General features: G+C 39.1%; 1 protein-coding gene across 3 annotated transcripts in view; it reads right to left on the bottom strand.

Moving 5' to 3' along the window:
• Window positions 1-22,174, bottom strand: part of TBC1D19 (TBC1 domain family member 19) — a 100,050-nt gene that overhangs the window by 28,132 nt on the left and 49,744 nt on the right. For all 3 annotated transcript variants that reach the window (XM_008140200.3, XM_054729669.1, XM_054729673.1), the window contains 5 exons: window positions 20,728-20,766; window positions 19,061-19,173; window positions 18,109-18,183; window positions 14,432-14,494; window positions 1,707-1,791 (listed from right to left, as the gene is read on the bottom strand). In XM_008140200.3, coding sequence (XP_008138422.1) covers window positions 1,707-1,791; window positions 14,432-14,494; window positions 18,109-18,183; window positions 19,061-19,173; window positions 20,728-20,766 — 375 coding nt within the window. The remainder of the gene's footprint in view (window positions 1-1,706; window positions 1,792-14,431; window positions 14,495-18,108; window positions 18,184-19,060; window positions 19,174-20,727; window positions 20,767-22,174) is intronic.

Here is a 22,174-nt window from a genome sequence, read left to right on the forward strand (position 1 = left end):
CCATGACTAGTTTAAGTGAAGGTGGAGACAACAGGACTGATTGTGTGTGTAAGGAGAGAATGGAATAAGGAAAAATAGATGATAGGTAGTAGATAGATAGACAGATAGATAGACAGATAGATAGATAGACAGACAGACAGACAGACAGACAGACAGACAGACAGATAGATAGATAGATAGATAGAGCAGAGCACCTGGTGGGTGCTCAATACTGTGCTAGATGTCAAGAGGCAAACAAAATAAGTATAAGACCAGTCCCCCAATCATGCGGCTTATAATCCAGACTGGAACATGAAACATTGAGGATATGTTTGCTAAATTTTCTGGCACAGGCTTTAAGTGTTTTAGAGGTTTAGAGGAGGGAGAAATTGATGCTGGATTGATGGCTCGGTGGGATATAGCCTAGTTCCGTGGTCGGCAAAATGCGGCTCGCGAGCCACATGAGGCTCTTTGGCCCCTTCAGTGTGGTTCTTCCACAAAATACCACGGCCTGGGCGAGTCTATTTTGAAGAAGTGGCGTTAGAAGAAGTTTACGTTTAAAAAATTTGGCTCTCAAAAGAAATTTCAATCGTTGTACTGTTGATATTTGGCTCTGTTGACTAATGAGTTTGCCGACCACTAGGCTAGTTCTTTAAGGACAGATGATTTTGGGGGAAGGACAGTGGAAATTCTTCCAGATGTGGAGGACATATGGAGGCTAGAATGAATATGGGGTAATGTGGGTTAATCAGGAAAGCAACATTAGCTGGGTTAAGACAGGAGCAACTGATGGACGGCCTTAAACCTTGGCTGAGTTTAGAGGTGATTCCATTAGACAATTAAGTTGTACAGTCAGGTTTTAGCACATGATGTTAAAGAAACAAGCAAACAAAAGGCTTCTATAAGTTCAAGGTAGGAGCAATGGAACAGAGAGAGCCCCCAACTTGGGTGGGGGAGCCTGATCCCAGAGTGTGATGGGGCTTGTCCTAGGGCAGGGGTTGGAGGAATCAGGCAGACACTCAGACTCAGTAGATAAAGGAGAAACCATTTCTTTATGGGACCAGCAGAGGGACCACACAATAGCTTTTAAGTGGTAGGTGTTCACCACTTAACAAAAAGGGGAAATTGGGAAAGGGTTCCAGGTGAAATTAGTTCAGTTGTCAGGTGATGCAGGGTTTTGAAATAGTGATACTATCTTGTACGCAGCTAGTGATAAAAAGGAGAAAAAAGCACTAAGAATTATTAGCATGCAAATTCCTTTATTGTGTTTTGTAGCTGTAAATAGAAAAACCTGGGGAAAATTTAACATGAAATATGTATGAGGACCTAAGGAACTGCTGTAGAACATTTTGAGAGAAGAAATATAGAAAATTAAAAAAATTAGAAAAGCAAATTCATGTGATAAACTTATAAAGGGAAAATAGAAGTCAAAAGGTAAGACAAAAACAGCAATAGAGAGAGCAAATAGTCTTGCTATGATAATGTAAGTGTTAAAAAAGATTTCCTTGCCCTGGCCAGTGTGGCTCAGTTGGTTGGAGTGTCGTCCCAAACACTGAAAGGTGACAGGTTTGATTCCGGTCAGGGCATATACCCAAGTTTCGGGTTCGATCCCTGGTTGGGGTGCATGTGGGAGGCAACGGATCAATGTCTCTCTCTCTTTCCCAAAAACTAAACTAAACTAAAATAAAACCATTAAAAATACTTCCTTTATGTTACTAAAATTTTACCTCTTATGTATGATCTTGGTGGTGAAGCACTGTTGTACGCAAAGTGACCCAACACAGATGTATCCCGGGAAAAACAAAGTAAAACCTGGGTATAACAATGGATAAAACAAACAATTAAGCACTGTTTAATTCCTTGCTATTTCCTGGTTGGGAGGCATTGAGGTAGAATCTTTCAAGTGCAGTACCACGCTTAGCAATGGGAAGAGTGCCCTCTATTGGTATATCCACGGTAAGTGTAACTGAGAATGCCAAGTGTGATGGCCAATGTTCCATCCAAGGATTTCTTACTGCTAGCCACTTAAACTTTAACGATAGCCAAAAAATGCAAGTTGCTGACTACCAGTTGATTCCTTTATTGTGTTTTGTAGCTGTAAATAGAAAAACCTGGGGAAAATTTAACATGAAATATGTATGAGGACCTAAGGAACTGCAGTGACATAGAGCAGCTTGGCAAGTGCAGGAAATGGTGATTGCTGGGATGCAGCAGCAGGTGGCTGGGCATGTCAGGGTGGGAGGGAAGGCAACTCAAGATATTTAGAAGGGATGACAGGTGCAGTGGAACAAAAAACAGCCCAATGCATGTTAGAAGCTGACCATCCTACCAGCAGGTAGAAGGTGGGAGTATACCAGAATTAAGAATGTCTATTGGGAGGGGACTGGGTTGCTGACACCAGCCTGGAATTTTGGGGCAGGGGGCCAATCTTCAGGAAGGCAATTAGTGACAGGAAATCTGGGTCTTGGTATTAGAAGACCAGGGGTTCAAAAGATGTTACTAAGAAAAGAAGTTGGAAATGACTGGAAAAGGCAAGGCCAATTCACAGAACAGGGACACAGAGTCAGGGCTGGACTAAAGCAGGAGTGAGTAAATAGGGAAACTATGGGTCAAAGACACAAGAAAGGGGTCAGCTTTAGAAAAACGATAAACATGAAGATTGCGCAGCAGTCAGGCCTAAGGGTGAAATGTGTACCAACCACTGCCACTGATTAATTTTATTATATTTTTAAATTTTATTTTATTGTTTAAAGTATTACATATAGTAGTACATATATCTCCTTTATTTCCCCCAGCTTCCCCTACCCCCTGTAATTTTACTATATTTTAAAATACTACACAAGCAATATGTGTTTATGATCAAAATAAGAAATAAAGATAATCAAAATAGGAAAGGCACTAATAATCCATGCATTGTTAATATTTTTATGTATATTCTTTCAGACTCTTTATACACACATATAAAATTTTCAAACAAAATAGGATTATGATACTGTTCTATAATCTACTAGCGTTCCCGTTGCAGGAAAAATCCTGCAATAGGGTTTCCTGCTGCACTCTACCCCACCCCGCCTCCGCTCCTCCCTTGTCCCCCAGCCCACCTTCTCCGCCAGCCCGCCTTCTCTGCCAGCCCGCCCCGCTCTCCTTCTTCCTTCTCCCCCGGCCCCACCTCCGCTCCTCCCTTCTCCTCCCCCGCAGCTTGCTTGCTTCTCTGCAGCTTTGCTCCCTTCAGCATCTCTTGGCTTCTTTCTAAGCTGTCTTGATATGCAAATTAGCCGCCATCTTAGTTGGGGTAATTTGCATACTCGTCCTGATTGGTTGGTGGGCGTGGCTTGGCTGGTGGGCATGGCTTGGGCATAGGAAGGTGCGGTCAATTTGCATATTTGTCTATTATTAGGTAGGATTTTCTCTCAATAATATAAAATAAATATTTCCTACCCATGTTTTTAATGTGCAGAATATTCCACTATATGGATGAACAATTTTACTTAACCTATCTTTTTTTTTTTAAATATATTTTATTGATTTTTTACAGAGAGGAAGGGAGAGGGAGAGAGAGTTAGAAACATCAATGAGAGAGAAACACCAATCAGCTGCCTCCTGCACACCCCCTACTGGGGATGTGCCCGCAACCAAGGTACATGCCCTTGACCGGAATCAAACCTGGGACCCTTGAGTCCGCAGGTTGACACTCTATCCACTGAGCCAAACCGGTTAGGGCTTAACCTACCTTTTTTATCGATCATTTAATTATCTCCACTTTCCCCACATTATAAACAATGTCACAGTGAACTTCCTTATCCTATATAATAAAGAGGTAATATGCAAATTGACCACCACACACTCACAAGATGGCTGCCTACGACCAGGCCAGCAGGGGAGTTAGTGAGGGATGATCAAACGACTGAACAAGCAGGCCACGTAGGGCAACCAGGCCAGCAGGGGGGTTAGTGAGGGATGACCAAATGACTGAACAGCAGGCTGCGTGGGGTGACCAGGATGGCGGGGGGGTGGAGGGGCTGTGGGGGGCAACCAGGCCAGCAGGGAAGCCAGTTGGGGGCAACCAGACTGACAGGGGGGGCAGTGGGGGTGACCAGGCAGGCAGGGGGGCAGTAAGGAGTGACCAGGCTGGTGGTGGTGGGGGGCAGTTAAGAGCGACCAGGCTGGCCACTCAGTGTGTATGTGTGTGTGTGTGTGTATATGTGTACATATGTATACCTGGGGGGGGGGGGTGTCCCTCAGCCCAGCCTGCACCCTCTCCAATCTGGGAATCCCTCTCACAATCCAGGACTACTGGCTCCCAACTGCTCGCCTGCCTGCCTTCCTACTGCCCCTAACCGCTTCTGCCTGCAAGCCTGATCACCCCCTAACCACTCCCCTGCCAGCCTGATTGATGCCTAACTGCTCCCTTGCCAGCCTGTTTGCCCCTAACTGCCCTCCCCTGCCAGCCTGGTCCCCCTCAACTGCCCTCACCTGCAGGCCTGGTCCCCCCAACTGCCCTCCCCTGCTGACCCAGTCACCTCTAACTGCCCTCCCCTGCCAGCCTCATCGCCCCTAACTGCTCTACCCTGCAGGCCTGGTCGCCCCCAACTGCCCTCCCCCGCAGGCCTGGTCGCCCCCAACTGCCCTCCCCTGCAGGCCTGGTTGCCCCCAACTTCCCTCCTCTGCAGGCCTGGTCACCCCTAACGGCCCTCTCCTGCAGGCTTGATTGCCCCCAACTGCCCTCCCTTGCAGGCCTGGTCCCTCCCAACTGCCCTCTCCTGCTGGCCATCTTGTGGCAGCCATCTTGTGTCCACATGGAAGATGGAGGGAGGGGCTGCGAGCCAAGGATGCAGGTAAACTTCAGAAGCTGAAAAGGCAAGAGAAGGAATTCTCCTCCAGAGTCTCTATATAGGAACATGGCCCTGGCAACCCCTGGTTTAGCCCAGTGAAACTCAGTGCAGACTTCTGACCTTCAGAACTACATCTTTGACCACATGGGGGCAGCCATCTTGTGCATTGGAGTGTTGGTCAATTTGCATATTACTCTTTTATTAGATAGGATGGATATATATATATATATATATGTATATATATATATATATATATTATGTATATATACATATATATACACATATATATATACATATATATATTAGAGGCCCGGTGCATGAATTCAGAGGAGAAAAAAGCACTAAGAATTATTAGCATACAAATAATAATAATAAGCCTGGTCAGGGGGAGGGGACATGGGCAGTTGGCTGGCCTGCCTGCTGGTTGAACTCCTGGTCAAGGGGACAATGTGCATATTAGCCTTTAATTATATAGGATATACAGAGTGGCCAGATTATTATGCATTCAGAGATCATAATAATCTGGCCATTCAGTGTATATAGATAGAATAGCCAAGTCAGTGTATATATGCATTGAAAATGTGATGAATATTTGGCTAATGGACTAAATTTTTTGTTATCTTCTACCCAACATTTCTTTATGTTTACAGTGGAAAGGGGGCTATTGAGTGAGCTCAGTCTCTTATGTTTCCTGGCTCTTTATTTTCCACTAGAGGCCTGATGCATGAAATTCGTGTAAGAGTAGGCCTTCCTTCCCCCAGCTGCCAGCACCAGCTTCCCTCTGGCACCCGGGACCTAGGCTACCCTCCGGCCCCGGTTTCGTCCAGAATGATGCCTGATCTAATTAGCATATTACCCTTTTATTATTATAGATTATATATTCTAAATGACTATTGCTCATATTTAAAAGAGTAAATTATTTTAATATTTTATTTGGTAAACAGGCATTTAACTGAATTATCTTATTAGTTCTAATGGTTTTCAGTTAATTCCTTGAATTTTTATATATTTATACTTGATAATTTCTGATATCTATATCTCTAATTTATTTTTCTTATCTTATTCATTAGTGAGAAATTTAAAAATGACTCATGTTCTTTTCATGCTTTAGTGGGTATATCTGCAGTATTCCTACATTAAGTAACATTAACTTACATTAAGATAGCAAATATTGGTTTTATATAAATATTATTTGTATGTTAAGAAAATATACTTCCATTCTAGTGTATATAGTAAAAAAAAAAAAAAAGGATGTTAGGTTGCATACAGTGTGAATATACTCAGCACTACTAAACTGTACACTTAGAAATGGTTAAGATAGTAAACTTTATAATGTTTTTTACCACAATTCTAAAAAAAATAGATGCTATTAAATACAGTCTCAAATATGTTTTGGGCATCTATTGACATAAACATATCATTTTAAAACAGATATAATTGACATATAATATATTAGTTTCAAGTGTACAATATAATGATTTGAAACTTGTATCTATTGTGAGATGATCATATCATTTTTATTTTTAGACCTATAAATGTGATGAATATTTGCCAATAATTTAGTAAAATAAACTCTAAAATATTTTATATCTAGAAAATATTATCAAGCCAGTAAATAATATTATCCTCTTCTCTTGGGAAACTTCCCTGTATCACCATGATAGGTAGAATAATGCCCCCTGTCTCCCCAGCCAAGATACACATCTGAATCCCTGGAACCTGAGGACATTGCACCTTACATGACAAAAGGAGTTTTGCAGAAGTGATTAAATTAAAGTTAATTAGTTTAGAAGATTATCCTGAATTTCTTGCTAGGCCCAATGTAATAAGAAGGATCCTTATCAATAAAAGAGGCAACAGGGCAGAGTCAGGGAGAGATCTGAAGATGCTGCCTGGCACTTGGAAGATGGAGGGGCTGCGAGCCAAGGATGCAGGTAAACTTCAGAAGCTGAAAAGGCAAGAGAAGGAATTCTCCTCCAGAGTCTCTATATAGGAACATGGCCCTGGCAACCCCTGGTTTAGCCCAGTGAAACTCAGTGCATACTTCTGACCTTCAGAACTACAAGAGAATATATTTATCTTGTTTTAAGCCACTAAATTTGTGGTAATTTGTTATAGCAACAATAATTAACTAATACAATACAAGTAATAAAGTATTTCAACTAGTATAGTGATAACTAATATAATTAAAGTAAAATAATGCAAAAGGAAAATTTACTTACAAATATCTTTCTACTGTTGCCTAGAGCCGTGGTTGGAAAACTGCGGCTCGCGAGCCACATGCGGCTCTTTGGCCCCTTGAGTGTGGCTCTTCCACAAAATACCATGGCCTGGGCAAGTCTATTTTGAAGAAGTGGCATTAGAAGAAGTTTAAGTTTAAAAAATTTGGCTCTCAAAAGAAATTTCAATCGTTGTACTGTTGATATTTGGCTCTGTTGACTAATGAGTTTGCCGACCACTGGCCTAAAGAGAAAACAATTCCTAGAGAAATGTTTGTATTAACTGTCCCTTAGCAGGCTGTTGAGAACACAGTCATGTTAGGAGAAATTCTGTGCTGAAATATATCCCTCTAGAGTCCCTGTTGCCCTAGTGAAGACTAGATATCTGAGCCTGCCCTACAGAGAATACTGGTGTCTGTAAGGTGATAATGCCAGAGGTGGTATGTTAGACATTACATATTGGGATGTAAGCAAAGAACTGCCAACTCTTATGATGATGACAATTTCAATCAAATGAACTAGAAAATTTAACTTTGATTACTTACTAATAAATAAAAATTAAACTTTATGAGGATGAGGTTGTACATGGTAATGATTTACTTTATTTAGAAGAGCTGTAAGAAACTGGACATTTAAGTTCGAACTACTGTTGCAATAGCAGAATCATATCTAAATTGTCCACACACAGCTGCAAAAGGTTTATTTGGACCGATGGCTTTCTTTAGTCCCTTGAATATATATATATATTTATGGTGAATGTTTTAGAGAAGTAAGTTATTCATGTAATAAAAGGCACATAAGAAAGGATGGAGACCAACTGGAGAGTCACTTTAATTTACAACTATGAGACAAGTTTTTCATTGTAGTGCCCTTGTATTTTTATCCAAATTTGGAGAACTTCAAATGAGAAATTTTCAAGGATGACTTTTTTAAACACTCTGCCGTAATTCACATTTTCATAAACTAAAGAGTGCTGGGGCTTACGGGGCTTTGAAACTGAACAGACTGGGCCTGGCCTTGGCAGCTGTGTGAGCTTGGGCTCAGCCTCTGCTTCTCCATCTGTAAAATGGGAATAAAGTTACCTCACAGGGTGTGGTAAGAATTAGTGATAAAGTATGTGAAGTGTCTGGAGCAGATTCTGGCACATAATAAGCACTCTCTAAATGCATGATGAAAATAGTGCTGACAATCTCACTTGCAATGACTGGAAAATACTGGGAGAAAAATAAAAAAGAAAGGCTTTTATTTCTGCTCCAGTTTCGTGCTTAGGCATGGGCTCTCAGATCTTTTTCTTATCACATTTTTATCAAGAAAAATACATTTGTAAAATTTTTCCCTTTTCTGTCTCCTTGACTTCCAACCTATACATCTTACATGTGTTTCTAATATTAATTCCTAGATCACCATGCCTGGACCTATCCAAAACCTGAAACCTCAGTCATTCTTGATTCTTCCATCTCTCTCCGCCTGCATATTTATCCAGCCACCAAAATCCCCCTGGCGCTGCTCTGCCTTTGATAGCTCCCTCCTTCTGTCTTCCCTTCCAACAAGTATTTATTGAACACTTACTATGTGGCAGCCACTGTTCTGCGAACTAAAAATACAGCCATAAGTAACAGTAACAACAACAACAAAACCCCAAATTCCTATCTTCATAGTGATTATGTTTTTATGAAGGGATATAGGATAAAAAGTAAAATGTATTACATGTCATTTGGTGTTCAGTGCCATGGAGAAAAATAATGCAGACAAGAGGGATATAGTGCATGCATAAACACACACACACACACACACACACACACACACACACACACACACACACACACACACACATATTGGGAGAAGTTTGCTATATCAGTTAGGGACCTGAAACTGGTCAGGCAATCAGTTTACAGCTCCCTGGGAGCAGAAAGGTAAGCCTGGAGTTGAAGGGAGAGGTCCACAAAGAGATAGAAAAGTGAGAGTTGTCAGTGTATAGGTGGTATTTAGAGCCATGAGAATAGATGAGAATCACTAAGGGCAAGGACATAAAAACCAAAAGAGGTCCAAGGACTTATCCTTGGGGCACTCCAACACAGGACAGGGAGATGAGGAGAAGCCAGCAGAGGTGAATGAATGAGAAGGAAACCCAAAATCATGATGTCCTGGAAGCCATGTGAAGAAATCAAGGAGAATCAAGGAGAGGGTATGATTAATTGAATGACCAAATACATCAAGTAAGGTCAGAAGTGGGGACGGACTATTTGATTCCGCAATATGAAGTTACTCATGACCTTTGGTAGAGCCATTGAGGAAAAAAAAAGGAAAGGAAAGGAAAGGAAAGGAAAGGAAAGGAAAGGAAAGGAAAGGAAAGGAAAGGAAAGGAAAGGAAAGGAAAGGAAAGGAAAGAGGAAAAAGGGAAAAGGGAAAAGGGAAAAGGGAAAAGGGAAAAGGGAAAAGGGAAAAGGGAAAAGGGAAAAGGGAAAAGGGAAAAGGGAAAAGGGAAAAGGGAAAAGGAAAGGGAAAGGGAAAAGGAAAGGAAAGGAAAGGAAAGGAAAGGAAAGGAAAGGAAAGGGAAAAGAAAAGAAAAGAAAAGAAAAGAAAAAAGAAAAGAAAAGAAAAGAAAAGAAAAGAAAAGAAAAGAAAAGAAAAAAGAAAAGAAAAGAAAAGAAAAGAAGTCTGCTTTTGGAGGGTTCAAGAGAGAATAGGAGGAAGGAAATTGAAAACAGTATCTACAGATTTTTAAAAAGGAGTTGTGCTGAATAAGGAAACAGAGGGTGGGGCAGTAGTTGGAAAGGATATAGGATCAAGAAAAATTTTTGTTTCATTTTATCTTGCTTTAATTTTCAGATGAGAGGATTAATGGCATATCTATATACTGAGAGGAGAAATCTGAAGATAGGGAAATTGACAATGGAAAAACTACAATTGCACTGCCTATGAGAACCAAGGGGAGATGAATTTTAGAGTCCAAATGCAGGGACTGGTTTTATCAAACATAAAAGCAAGGACAGTGCCACCATAATAACAGGGAAAGCTGAGTAGATGGTGCAGATGCAGGTAGGTGAAGTACATGCAGTGATGGGAGTACATGTGGGTTCTCTGTTGAGAGCTTTTATTTTTTTTTCAGAACCAGACATTTCTTACATTTCTATTCTGAAGCCTAAACTGCCCTATTCCCAGAATTTACTTCATACATACTGTGTTTGTATGGAACATTACAAATTATAGAGCTATCAAAATAATTGTCAAATTATAACTATGTATTTGCCCTTCCCCTCATTTTCCACTAAAATGTGAGCTTAATCTTCTTATGCAGCACCTGATACAGTATCTGTATCAAAACACTCACTCACTAATTTGTTTAAATGGATACATGAATAAAGCATATATGCTTGCATCTGGTTCTTCCTTAAACTCCATTCAATGGCATTAAAATATTTGTAACCAGGGCATACTCTAAATGTCAGTACTACTATTAAGCATATGCAACATAAGCCAAGCATATGACAGAGGATTTGTCATACAACAGAAAGAGTAAGTCCCCTTTACTATAAAGAAATTCTTCCCCATGAATATTTTATACACTTTGGACAAAAAGTTAACTTGCAGGTTGTCATGATGCCATTAAGTATGGAACCTGAAAATGATATTCACAATACCCAATTTACTTCCATGGAATAAGAGGCATTTTCTGTTTGAACACATTTTAAAACTCTCACATAATTTAGGACTTTCAGCACCAGGAAGTATTTTTAAGAATTCCAAGCAAAATAAAAACTGAATTTTAGAATGATAAAAAGTTGATTCATTACTCAAAACTTGGTTTCTATACTAGAGGCCTGGTGCACAAATTCGTGCACCAGTAGGGTCCCTCAGCCTGGCCTGCAGGATCAGGCCGAAACCGGCTCTCTGACATCCCCTGAGGGGTTCTGGATTGCGAAAGGGTGCAGGCCAAGCTGAGGGACCCCACCAGTGCACGATCGGAGCCAGGGAAGGACACAGGAGGTTGGCCAGTCAGGGAGGGACTGCGGGAGGGCTCCAGGGCATGTCTGGCTCATCTTGCTCAGTCCTGATCAGCTGGACCCCAGAAGCAAGCTAACCTACCAGTCAGAGCGTCTGCCCCCTGGTGGTCAGTGCATGTCATAGTGATCAATTTTTCTCTCTCACATGGATGTTTCTCTCTCTCTCTCTCTCTCTCTCTCTCTCTCTCTCTCTCTCTCTCTTTCTCTCCCCCTTCCTTTCACTCTCTCTAAAAATCAATGGAAAAATATCTTTGGGTGAGGATTAACAAAAAATACATATTTGTATACTGGACAGTGTTGTTAGCTATAAAATTTAGGTAACTACCATGAGTCATTCAGGAACAATATCTGTGTATCCTTGTAACATAGGCCCAGATTTTCCTTAAAGAGGGATTGCTGAACTTTTCTCATCTGTATACAGACACAGCTATGCCACATGCCATCTAATTCTGTAATCTAGTCACAAACCCAATAAATAGGTTAGACCCAGAACATGACCAGAAACATAAAATTCACTCCATTATCACCAACTATTTTCCCACAGAGCACTTATGTTGCTAGGAAGCTCTGCCAAAGGAAAGCTTGTAATTAATTATAAAAAAAAAAGGCTTTCTTTTGTCTTATCTCACACATACACATACGCACACAGACAAATACATACATATATGAATAATTTTCCTCAGAGACAAACTGGAACTCAATTTTTGATAATCAGATATTATTTTTAATGTGTACAATTACCTTTTTATTATTTAAAATCAACTTCTCTCCAATAATTCAGATAAATGATTAAAAGTTATTATCATGGAGAGTATATTTTGAGTAACTATCCACATGAGGAAAATTTAATTCTGCATAATTCCTAAAGACAGAGCCTGGATGGTATAATTATCCTTTTACTTATGTTACAGGGATAAAGATCCACATTAAAGCTTATTTAGTGTCATTTCCAAAGTTCTATAAGCAGCAAAGGCCATGAGATCTGTGACTGAAAAAATTATATAAAATTTAAAATTAATACAATGTAGATTAAAATATTGATAAAAATGAAAAATAAGGTTAAATCACACTCCTATAGTACTTACTGTCTGTGATAGTAATTTCTTTAACCCTTTGCACTCGCTTGCTTTTTTCTCGATTCCTTTATTCTAATGCTAACCGTGTCAAGTCACACTCGACATCCGAGTGCAAAAGGTTAATATCCAATGCTTGACATAAACACTTTAAAACAATTTAAAAACATTTTTAATGCCCATGTCTTATCTCCTTATCTAGAATAGAATGTAAACCCATAAAATCCTATCTAATAAAAGAGTAATATGCAAATTGACCATCACTCCAAGACACAAGATGGCCACCCCCATGTGGACACAAGATGGCTGCCATAAGATGGCCTGCAGGGGAGGGCAGTTGTGGGCAGTTAGGGGTGACCAGGCCAGCAGAGGAGGGCAGTTGGGGGTGACCAGGCCGGCAGAGGAGGGCAGTTGGGAGGACCAGGCAAGCAAGGGAGGGCAGTTGGGGGGGACCCAGGCCTGCAGGGAAGGGCAGTTGGGGGGGACCAGGCCCATAGGGGAGGACAGTTGTGGGTGATCAGGCAAGCAGGGAGGGCAGTTAGGGGTGACCGGGCTGGCAGGGGAGGACAGTTGTGGGCGATCAGGCAAGCAGGGAGGGCAGTTAGGGGTAACTGGGCTGGTAGAGGAGGGCAGTTGGGGGAGACCAGGTCAGCAGGGGAGGGCAGTTGGGGGGACCAGGACTGCAGGGGAGGGCAGTTGGGGGGGACCAGGCCTGCAGTGGAGGACAGTTGGGGGGTGACCCAGGTCTGCAGGAGAGGGCAGTTGGGGGGGACCAGGCCTGTAGGGGGGGGCAATTGGGGGGGGGGGCAAGGCCTAAAGGGGAGGACAGTTGGGGAGGACCCAGGCCTGCAGGGGAGGGCAGTTGGGGGGGACCCAGGCCTGCAGGGGAGGGCAGTTGGGGGGGACCAGGCCTGCGGGGGGGGGGGAGCGATTGGGGGGAGACCAAGCCTGCAGGGGAGGACAGTTGTGGGTGATCAGGCTAGCAGGGGAGGGCAGTTAGGGGTGACCGGGCTGGCAGAGGAGGGCAGTTGGGGGAGACCAGGTCTGCAGGGGAGGGCAGTTGCAGGGGACCAGGCCTGCAGTGGAGGACAGTTGGGGGGGACTCAGGCCTGCAGGGGAGTCAGACATCCCTCAAGGGGTACCAGATTGGAGAGGGTGCAGGCTGGGCTGAGGGACACCACCCCCGTGCACAAATTTTGTGCACTGGGCCTCTAGTGTGGTATATAAATACAATGGAATATTATTCAGCCATAAAAAAAAGGAGATTCTGCCATTTGTGACAATCTGAATGAATCTTGAGGGCATTATGCTAAGTTAAATAAGTCAGACAGAGAAAGACAAATAATGTATGATATCACTTACATATGGAATCTTTTTTAAAAAGGCAAAGTCAGAGAGACAGAAAGTAGAGTGATGGTTACCAGGGAATGCAGGCTGGGGGAAATGAGGAGGTATTGGTCAAAGGGTACAAAGTTATAAGATTATAAGTTATATATGATTAACAAATTCTGGAGATATAATGTATAGCATGATGATTATAGCTAATAACACTACTATATACATGAGTGTTGCTTAGAGAGGTCTTAAATGTTCTTGCTGCAAAAGAGAAGTTGTAATTATATGACAGATTAGAAGTTTAGCTAATTCTGTGGTGATAATCATTTTGTAATAAATAAATGTATCTAACCAACATATTGTTCAACTTAAATTTACCCAGTGTTATATGTCAATTATATCTCAATAAAGTTGTGGGGGGAGAGTGGAGAAAATGAATTTTCCTTCAGCAACTATTTGCCTATCCTAGAAAACAATGTGTACAGAAAAAGCAAGATATATAGGATATCTGCTTGATGTTTTCCTTTATTTATCAATTTTTAGAATAAGTTGGTGCTCTAGCAAATTCTAAAAGTGACAAATGAGATTTTAGAAAATATATCAGTAATGAGCTGTGGATTTTAATGTAGTTGATCTGTATGGAGTCGGTCACTATACTTTTTGATGCTCAAATTGTTGCATTTTTGGCCAGCAGAACCTGTTTCAGTTTCTAGTATTATATAACAAACCACCCTAAAGTATAACTGGTTAAAGTAACACACACACAAAAAAACACCACTCTGACTTCAGTGTGCAAAATCTTGTACTCCCATATAATCCCACAAAAGAACAAGAGTTAACTTTCTCCCAAATTTAGAACATTTAATTTGAGATAAAATAAGCATGGCTTGGATTTCAGGAGGATTCAGTTAACAACAGAGATATCTCCCAAGTTATCTGAATTAGAGAACTTAAAACAAGAACATTATATATTGTAATTTTTAACTTACCTGATATAAATAATCTTCAAATACAAAATAATAATCATCATTGCTTGCCGTCAACTTCACATCCTAAAATTAAAAGTAGAGACTGCTGAAAACAACCTAAATAAATATGTCTATAGTGCTAAGACATAAATGTAATATCTGGAAAGAATACTAAAATGACTTTACTACTTTATGTATGACTAGAGGCCCAGTGCACGAATTCGTGCACCAGTAGGGTCCCTCAGCCTGGCCTGCAGGATCGGGCCAAAACCGGCTCTCCGACATCCCTCAAGGGGTCCCGGATTGCGAGAGGGCACAGGCCAGCCCGAGGGACCCCAATGACGCACGATCAGGGCTGGGGAGGGATGCGGGAGGTTGGCCAGCCGAGGAGGGACAGCGGGAGTGCTGTGTCTAGCCCATCTTGCTCAGTCCTGATTGGCCAGACCCCAGCAGCAAGCTAACCTACCAGTTGGAGTGTCTGCCCCCTGGTGGTTAGTGCATGTCATAGCGAGCAGTTGAGCGGCCTTAGCATATCATTAGCATATTATGCTTTGATTGGTTGAACGGACGACCGGACACTTAGCATATTAGGTTTTTATTATATAGGACTACAAACTTCTCCATTAAATTTTATCACTGCTCTAAATTTACTTGACTAATATAGAATGTGATATACTATTTGACATTAAATTGCTGACACTTTTAAGGTTTCATTAGTAATTCCTTAGTATTTATTTCAATTCTATCTCCTTTTAAACCAATACTTAGATAACTTAAATAGTGGGAAAATAGATGTAATCATAATATCCAGAAACAATAATAACAATCTGGCCCCAAATTACTGCTCCAATCTCACCCTTCACTGTTCAGGTCCATTCTTGCCATACCCTCAAAATACAAAAAATCTACCATGCCGTTGCAATCATTCACTTGCAAGGCATCACTTATTACAAAAACCAAACAAGTAAGACAATGTTTATCTTTAAGAAGTCTACAACCTCATCAGCAAGAAAACATACAGAGTAGAAGAATGGGAACAATTACAAAGAAATACTGAAGAAATCCCTGATAATATTGGTCAGTCTACAAAATTCAACTGAGCCGTTGAGCAAAGCAGCAAAAAGAGGATGAAATGAGTATGGATGATGCTGGAAGTGGCTGAATGTGTGCTAGGTCTGGAAAAACCTAAGATTAAGAGAGAAGACAGGGTCCAGTCCACTACATCAGCAGACAACATGGGCAGAGAGGGAGATCCACATTCTCCACAGGGCTGATATTGCCCCTCAGGGGGTCAGAATTGGTTCTTGGGCGCCAAAAATTTTACGTATTGCAATGGTTTGTGGACCTCCAAAGTTCATCTTTATCCAACAAAATCTTTTCTTTGGTATTTAACTTTTACATTAGAGAAAAATTAGTTATCTTAGGAGGTTAGAAAAAGGAAAAGGTTGGCAAACACTACTATAAGCTGTCAGGTCATAGTAAGTGATGGGAAACTGTAGACGATGTGGATAAAACACACGTTTGTGAAAAAATATAGTCCAGAGAGAAACATTTAGTAATTTAGCTTAGGGAGGGTTTGATGATGTTCTATATTTAGTATTGCCTTGTTCCATTCATTTCTTTAACTACTAAAATAATTGACTTTATTTTCAGTTAAATTAAAAATGAGTCTTTGCCAAAGGGAGCTGTAATGAAACTTCAAATAATTTTTTAAAATGCTCATTCCCTCAAGGACTGATTTTAATAACATTTGGAGTTGTTTCAACACGATCAGCAGAGATCAACTAACACAAATTAGGAATAATCAGAGACAGATTTCTTCCTAAAAACACTCATGTTGTGGACAGTCAGGATTGATTCTGCCAAAACTTATATTCAATTCTTCAGACACAAGTTGTTTACCTCTTTCTCACATCAGATTTTCTTTACTGATTCAAACTGAAATTTATCCTGGCAGTAAAGGCAATGCTCCCTGATTTTCTGATTTTTTTGTGAGTCTTCTCTTATTTGACTAGGAAAGGGGTTGAAAGTCTTAAAGCCAAAAGATCTCTCGTACTGTTGCTAAAAAAAATCGCCTGAGCACAATCATAACCTCAAAATTAACAGTGGTATCTCTGATCCAAATCTATGTAAAAACTCTGAGAATTGAGACTTTTTATCAAAAGACTCTCCCTCTTAACTCTGCTCATCTTTGCTCCCTGAGAGCCTAGTGGTTAAAAGTGTGGCTGAGAAGTCAATTTACCCAGATTCAAATCTTGTCTTTGCTACATAATATGTAAATTTAAACAAGTTTCTTTCCTCTCCCGTTACCTCGGTTCCCTCAGCTGTAAAGTGCTAAAAAAAAGAGTACTTCCTGTTTTGTTATAACACATGCCACTATGTGGCTGGTGAGTAAGGAAATAATGTCAGTATAACATGGAAATTGTGTTGGTCCATATGCAATTTTTCTTTCAAAAAGGGGAGCCAAAACAGCAAGAGTAGAATTGCAATCATGAAAGGATGATCCCTATTACTGTATTTAAGAACGTTAAAGATGAATGACTGCACTGGGTGCTCCCTCTTCAGAAAGGCACACCCAGCCTTTGTTGTTTTATTTCCTCTCATGCCCACCTTAGCATCAACCCCTATAGCTCAGCCTACCACTTCAATCTACATTATTCCAGCATTTCTACTTTATTGTTTTTGTACATTTTTAATAGCTCCTGCAGGAGCAGCCTGCCTGAGCTACCCAATTCATCTCCCAAGCTACCAATTATTTGCCTTTGTTAGTACTCTGGTTACAAACTGCAAAAGCTACCCAACCCTATTTTTCCCATAAGCTCTATTTTTTTAATGCATGATTTTGTAGAATGCAATTTTTCCCCAAGAAAAAAAATACATTTATTGCCTAAGTGCTTGTATCTGCTACTCTTAAGGTAGCTGTCAGAATCAAATGACAATCTATGTAAAGAGTTTGGAACACTCTGTGGCACATAGTAAGCAGTCATTAAATACTTGTAGTTGTCATGTTCTCCCAGACAAATCTTCAGGTCCTCACTGTGTAATCTTCTCTCCCCCATTTCTGAGATGTGAAATAATATACCCTTCTCTTCTATCTTACAAGTTCTAAATTAAAAATCCAACTGTTTTAAATAGCCTAATTGTTAATTCAGAGTTAGTCATACCCTCTTATCATGTTTGCAGCATCTACATCTCAACTTCTAATCAGATACATGGAGACAAAAACTCAATGCATCCCTATTATAACACTTGAGACATGCTTAACCATGTCTAGAAACTAAGAGAAATAAAAAATTAAAAAATGCCTTCTATACAAGATAATAAACAAGTAGATCCACAAGAATGAAATAAATAAGATAAAAATATTATAGTCTGATATTTCTTTCAGTTGCTTTTTTAGTTTGTGCGGTAAACTTAAATTTATAAGGATAAGAAACCGTTATCATTCTCTTAATTTAAAAAATGGGAGGACCAGTAAAGGCTCATGAGGACAGGTTCAAAAGGAAAGAAGATAACATTGGATGGAGACTGCAAAATTTGAAGGTCAACCTTAACTTTATAAGTATAATGATCACTTAGAATTATTTTTCAAGGTTAATGTGTATCATTATACATAGTGCATGCCCTGCATGTTAAAGACTCTCAAAAATGTTTAATGATGATAATGAAATGAAAAAACTATGAAAACTTTTACTTACTTTATAAATAAGACTGTCCACCAAAAGGTCATGTTGTATCACATTGGTCTTAAGCTGCTCATAATACAAGATATCCTAGAGTTAAAAGTAACACAAAAAAGTTAAAGGTCAATCACATTTACAAAGTCAGCCTCAAACTTTAATAAATAATAATCATTACCCTCTCTATATAAAAGCCTAAGCAACTGTTATGATGGAACAACCGGAATGACTGGAACAATCAGTCGCTATGATGCGTACTGACCACCAGGGGGCAGATGCTCAACGCAGGAGCTGCCCCCTAGCCCACAGGCCCTGACAGGTGGTGGCAGTGGGGGCAGGGCTGGTGAGTGGGCGATGTCAGGCCAGCCAAGGCGGGTGCGAGCAGGGGCCCCACGGTTGCCCCACCGATTACCCCACAGATCGGCCCTGATCGCCAGCCAAGTCTAGGGACCCTACCCATGCAGGAATTTTGTGCACTGAGCCTCTAGTGGTATTATAAACACTAAGAGGATAGGGGCTTTATTTTACTCACAACTACATTTTCTACATAGGGCTTTATTTTACTCACAACTACATTTTCTACACCTGGCCAATACCAGATGCTCAATAAATATATCTCATTGACTTATACTGAGTTGCCATCTTTATTTTTCCTACTGTAACAACCCATTTCTACCACACATCTTCATGAACTAAATTGGCAGACCCCATTTCTTAAAAATTTACTGATTGTTCTGTTGTATGGATAAGTACACACTATCTAACTAATTATTAATAACAAAGACTTCTATGTTAAGAACAATTATTAAATTATATTAATCTTGTCATATAACTCAAAACTACAGTGTTTGAAAACAAAAAAAGAAGGTAAATAATAGACTAAAGAACAAAAGTATTTCCATTTTGAATAACTGGTCTGAAAAATAAAAAATCAATAGTTCAAATTTTGGCTCATCCTTTTCCTTCTTACCTCAGGTTGACTGGAAATATTCAAAATGAGAGCCCATAATTCAGCTCTCAGTGCTGTGGGGCTTCCTTGTCTGACATACTGTTGAGCAGCAGCACTATCTTGTTCTGCTAGAACTGGCAAAATATATTAAAGTCTCATTAGAAATTTCATAATTTAAGAAATAACAGTGGGATCTTTAATTAAAAATCTTTTGGGAAGCCAACATCTCATCTTTATATCACATCATGACAACCTTCCTTTGCTCTCTGTATTTTAATGTGGCCCTATTTACAGCCCTACAAGTTTTAAGCCTTCAGCTCCTCCACCTCCTACCCTGCCTGGTGAAAACTGTTAATGAAGTTACCTTGAGATAACTTTGCTTTAATTATAAGCTCCGTGAATCTGAAACTAGTGCTGCATATATATAATAATTTTTGGATTCTATGATCAGGTAAAGTCATATCTATAGAAACCCTAAGTTTCTTATGCACATTCTACTAAGTCATGAATGTTCTAGTATTTGGAGTTAGTATGATTTTTAAAGTATTTGGCTAAAAATTATAAAGGATATAAGATAACCATTCTATTAGGTGACTAATTCTTAGTTATCTTCCAAAAACAACAAAAAAGAGGGTTTTTAAAAGAAAACCCAAAAAAATGTGCTAACTTTTAAGGAAGCCAAAATTTTTCATAAGTAGCCAAGTTCACAAAATTGATATATTATACTTTTGCTTTTTTTCTTCATTTTTGTGTGTGGGTTTTGTTTTTTTAATGAAAATATCAGCTATTAAGTCTGGAAATAAAGCCCCCCCCACAAAAAAAAATACAAACACACACACACACACACACACAAATAAAAAGACATATTAGCTAACCACTGACATTTGTCTAACAGTACTGTTTCCTTATTTTTCTTCTTAAAAGAAGAAAAATATACTAAGTGAAAATGACAAAACCAAACAAAACAAAGAAGTATGAAATTAAAAAATAAAATTTTAAATTTGCAATTGTGTTTAATAAAAATGTCAATTCATACAAATGAAGTTTAAAAAATAAATATGATTTTGAAAAATTATACCAGGGAGTTTAGGATATGACTATATAATTGCCCTAGAAGGGTCATTCTGACACAAAGACTTATTTGTAGTTCATATTTCAAAGATAAAACAGGATTTACAAAAACAAAGAAAAAATCTTCAGAAGATGGGAACATTACTTCCCAGAACACTAGGCACCGCTCCAGTTATTAAGTCTCAGCATTATGAACAGTCGCCGGTAAGTGTGATGGTTACATTTTCTCCTGATGCCAGAGCATATTCCCATTAACATTAATGGAAAGTGTGTGGGTGCATCAAAGGGAGAACCTACCTCTTTGATTTTGAAATTAAATTCTACTGCTGAATGGATTAAGCTAACATCCTTGAAGAATGTGTGTCTGCATTTATTTCCTTTTTAGTGAACCATCTGTGTACATCTTTATCTGACATTTATTGATGAAGCCAAATGATGCATTTCCCCTCTTTAGAAAGATTCTCATTATGGTATCTACGCAGTTAAATATTACTCCTTTTTAGAGTTTTAGCTCTTTAGAGATTAAAATTCAGTTGGGGGTGGGGGTATATGATAAAGACATTTACTTAGGACTGTCTCATTTTCAGAAATTACCATAAGTATAATCAAAAGCTTACCTTTTTGCCCAATACGTACATGCTCATTTTCAAAAAGTTCTAAAAAAAAGATAAAATAAAATCATTAAACATAAATATGATCAGCCATATTTAAAATAATAATGGGTATATTTTTTTGGTATTAATACTGTTAATTATTTTAAAGTTGAATGGCTCTATAGAAAAGGATAGGAATATTTATATTTATATGCATAAAATCATTTTTCTAAACAGTTTAAAGTTTGTAGAAATGAAGAGTTAAGTGCATTTAATTAGAATAAAAAATGACAAACTACTTTTCTTTTGTTAAAATAAAACAGAATATCGTCTCAAAACACCAAAATGTTTCTGCTAATTCATCTTTGATTTTATCCTAAAAAGAGCAAAATTTTGGGTGACTGCCAGAGGCTGGGGTAGAGGTGGGGGCGAAATGGGTAAATGGAGTCAAAAGGTAAAAATTTCCAGTTATAAAATAATTAAGTCATGGGATGTAATATACACCCATGGTGCCTATAGTTAATAATACTGTATTGCATATTTGAAAGTTGCTAAGAGAGTAAATCTTAAAAGTTCTTATCACAAGAAAAAAAAATCTGTAATTATGTATGGTAAATGATGTTAACTAGACTTATTGTGGTAATCATTCTGTAATATGTACTAATATTGAATCATTATGTTACACTCCTGAAACTAGTATAATGTTGTATGTAATTATACCTCAATTAAAAACCATGTTGATGTATCATTGGCAAATATATTCTCCCATACAGTGGGTTTCCTTTTCAATTTGATGCTGGTTTCTTTTCTGTGCATAAGCTTTTTCTTTTTATATAGTCCCATTTATTTATTTTTCCTTTGTTTCTCTTGCCTTAGGTGTTGTATCAGTGAAAATTCTGCTATGTGAGATGTCTGATATTTTACTGCCTTCGTTTTCTTCTAGGATTTTTATGGTTCATGACTTACATTTAAGTCTTTTATCCATTTTGAATTTATTCTTGTATATGGTGTAAGTTGGTGGTCTAGTTTCATTTTTTTGCATGTACCTGTCCAATTATCCCAATGCCATTTATTGAAGAAACTGTCTTTTCTGTATGCTCTTGTCTCCTTTGTCAAATATTAATTGAGCATAATGGCTGGGGTCGATTTCTGGGTTCTCTGTTCTGTTTAACTAATCTATATGCCTCTTCTTGTGCCAGTACCAGGCTGTTTTCATTACAACGGCTTTGTAGTATAGCTTCATATCTGGTATTGTTATTCCTCCAACTTTTTTTTTCTCTCAAGACTGCTGCAGCTATTCATGGTCTTTTTTGGTTCCATATAAATTTTTGGAGTATTTGTTCTAGATCTGTGAACTATTCCATTGGTATTTTAATAGGGATTGCATTGAATCTATAGATTGGTTTGGGTAGTATGGCTATTTTAATGATGTTAATTCTGCCAATCCATGAACACGGTATAGTCTTCCACT

The sequence above is a fragment of the Eptesicus fuscus genome, chromosome 2 (assembly GCF_027574615.1).
Source record: "Eptesicus fuscus isolate TK198812 chromosome 2, DD_ASM_mEF_20220401, whole genome shotgun sequence".
In the NCBI taxonomy this organism is placed as follows: Eukaryota; Metazoa; Chordata; class Mammalia; order Chiroptera; family Vespertilionidae; genus Eptesicus; species Eptesicus fuscus.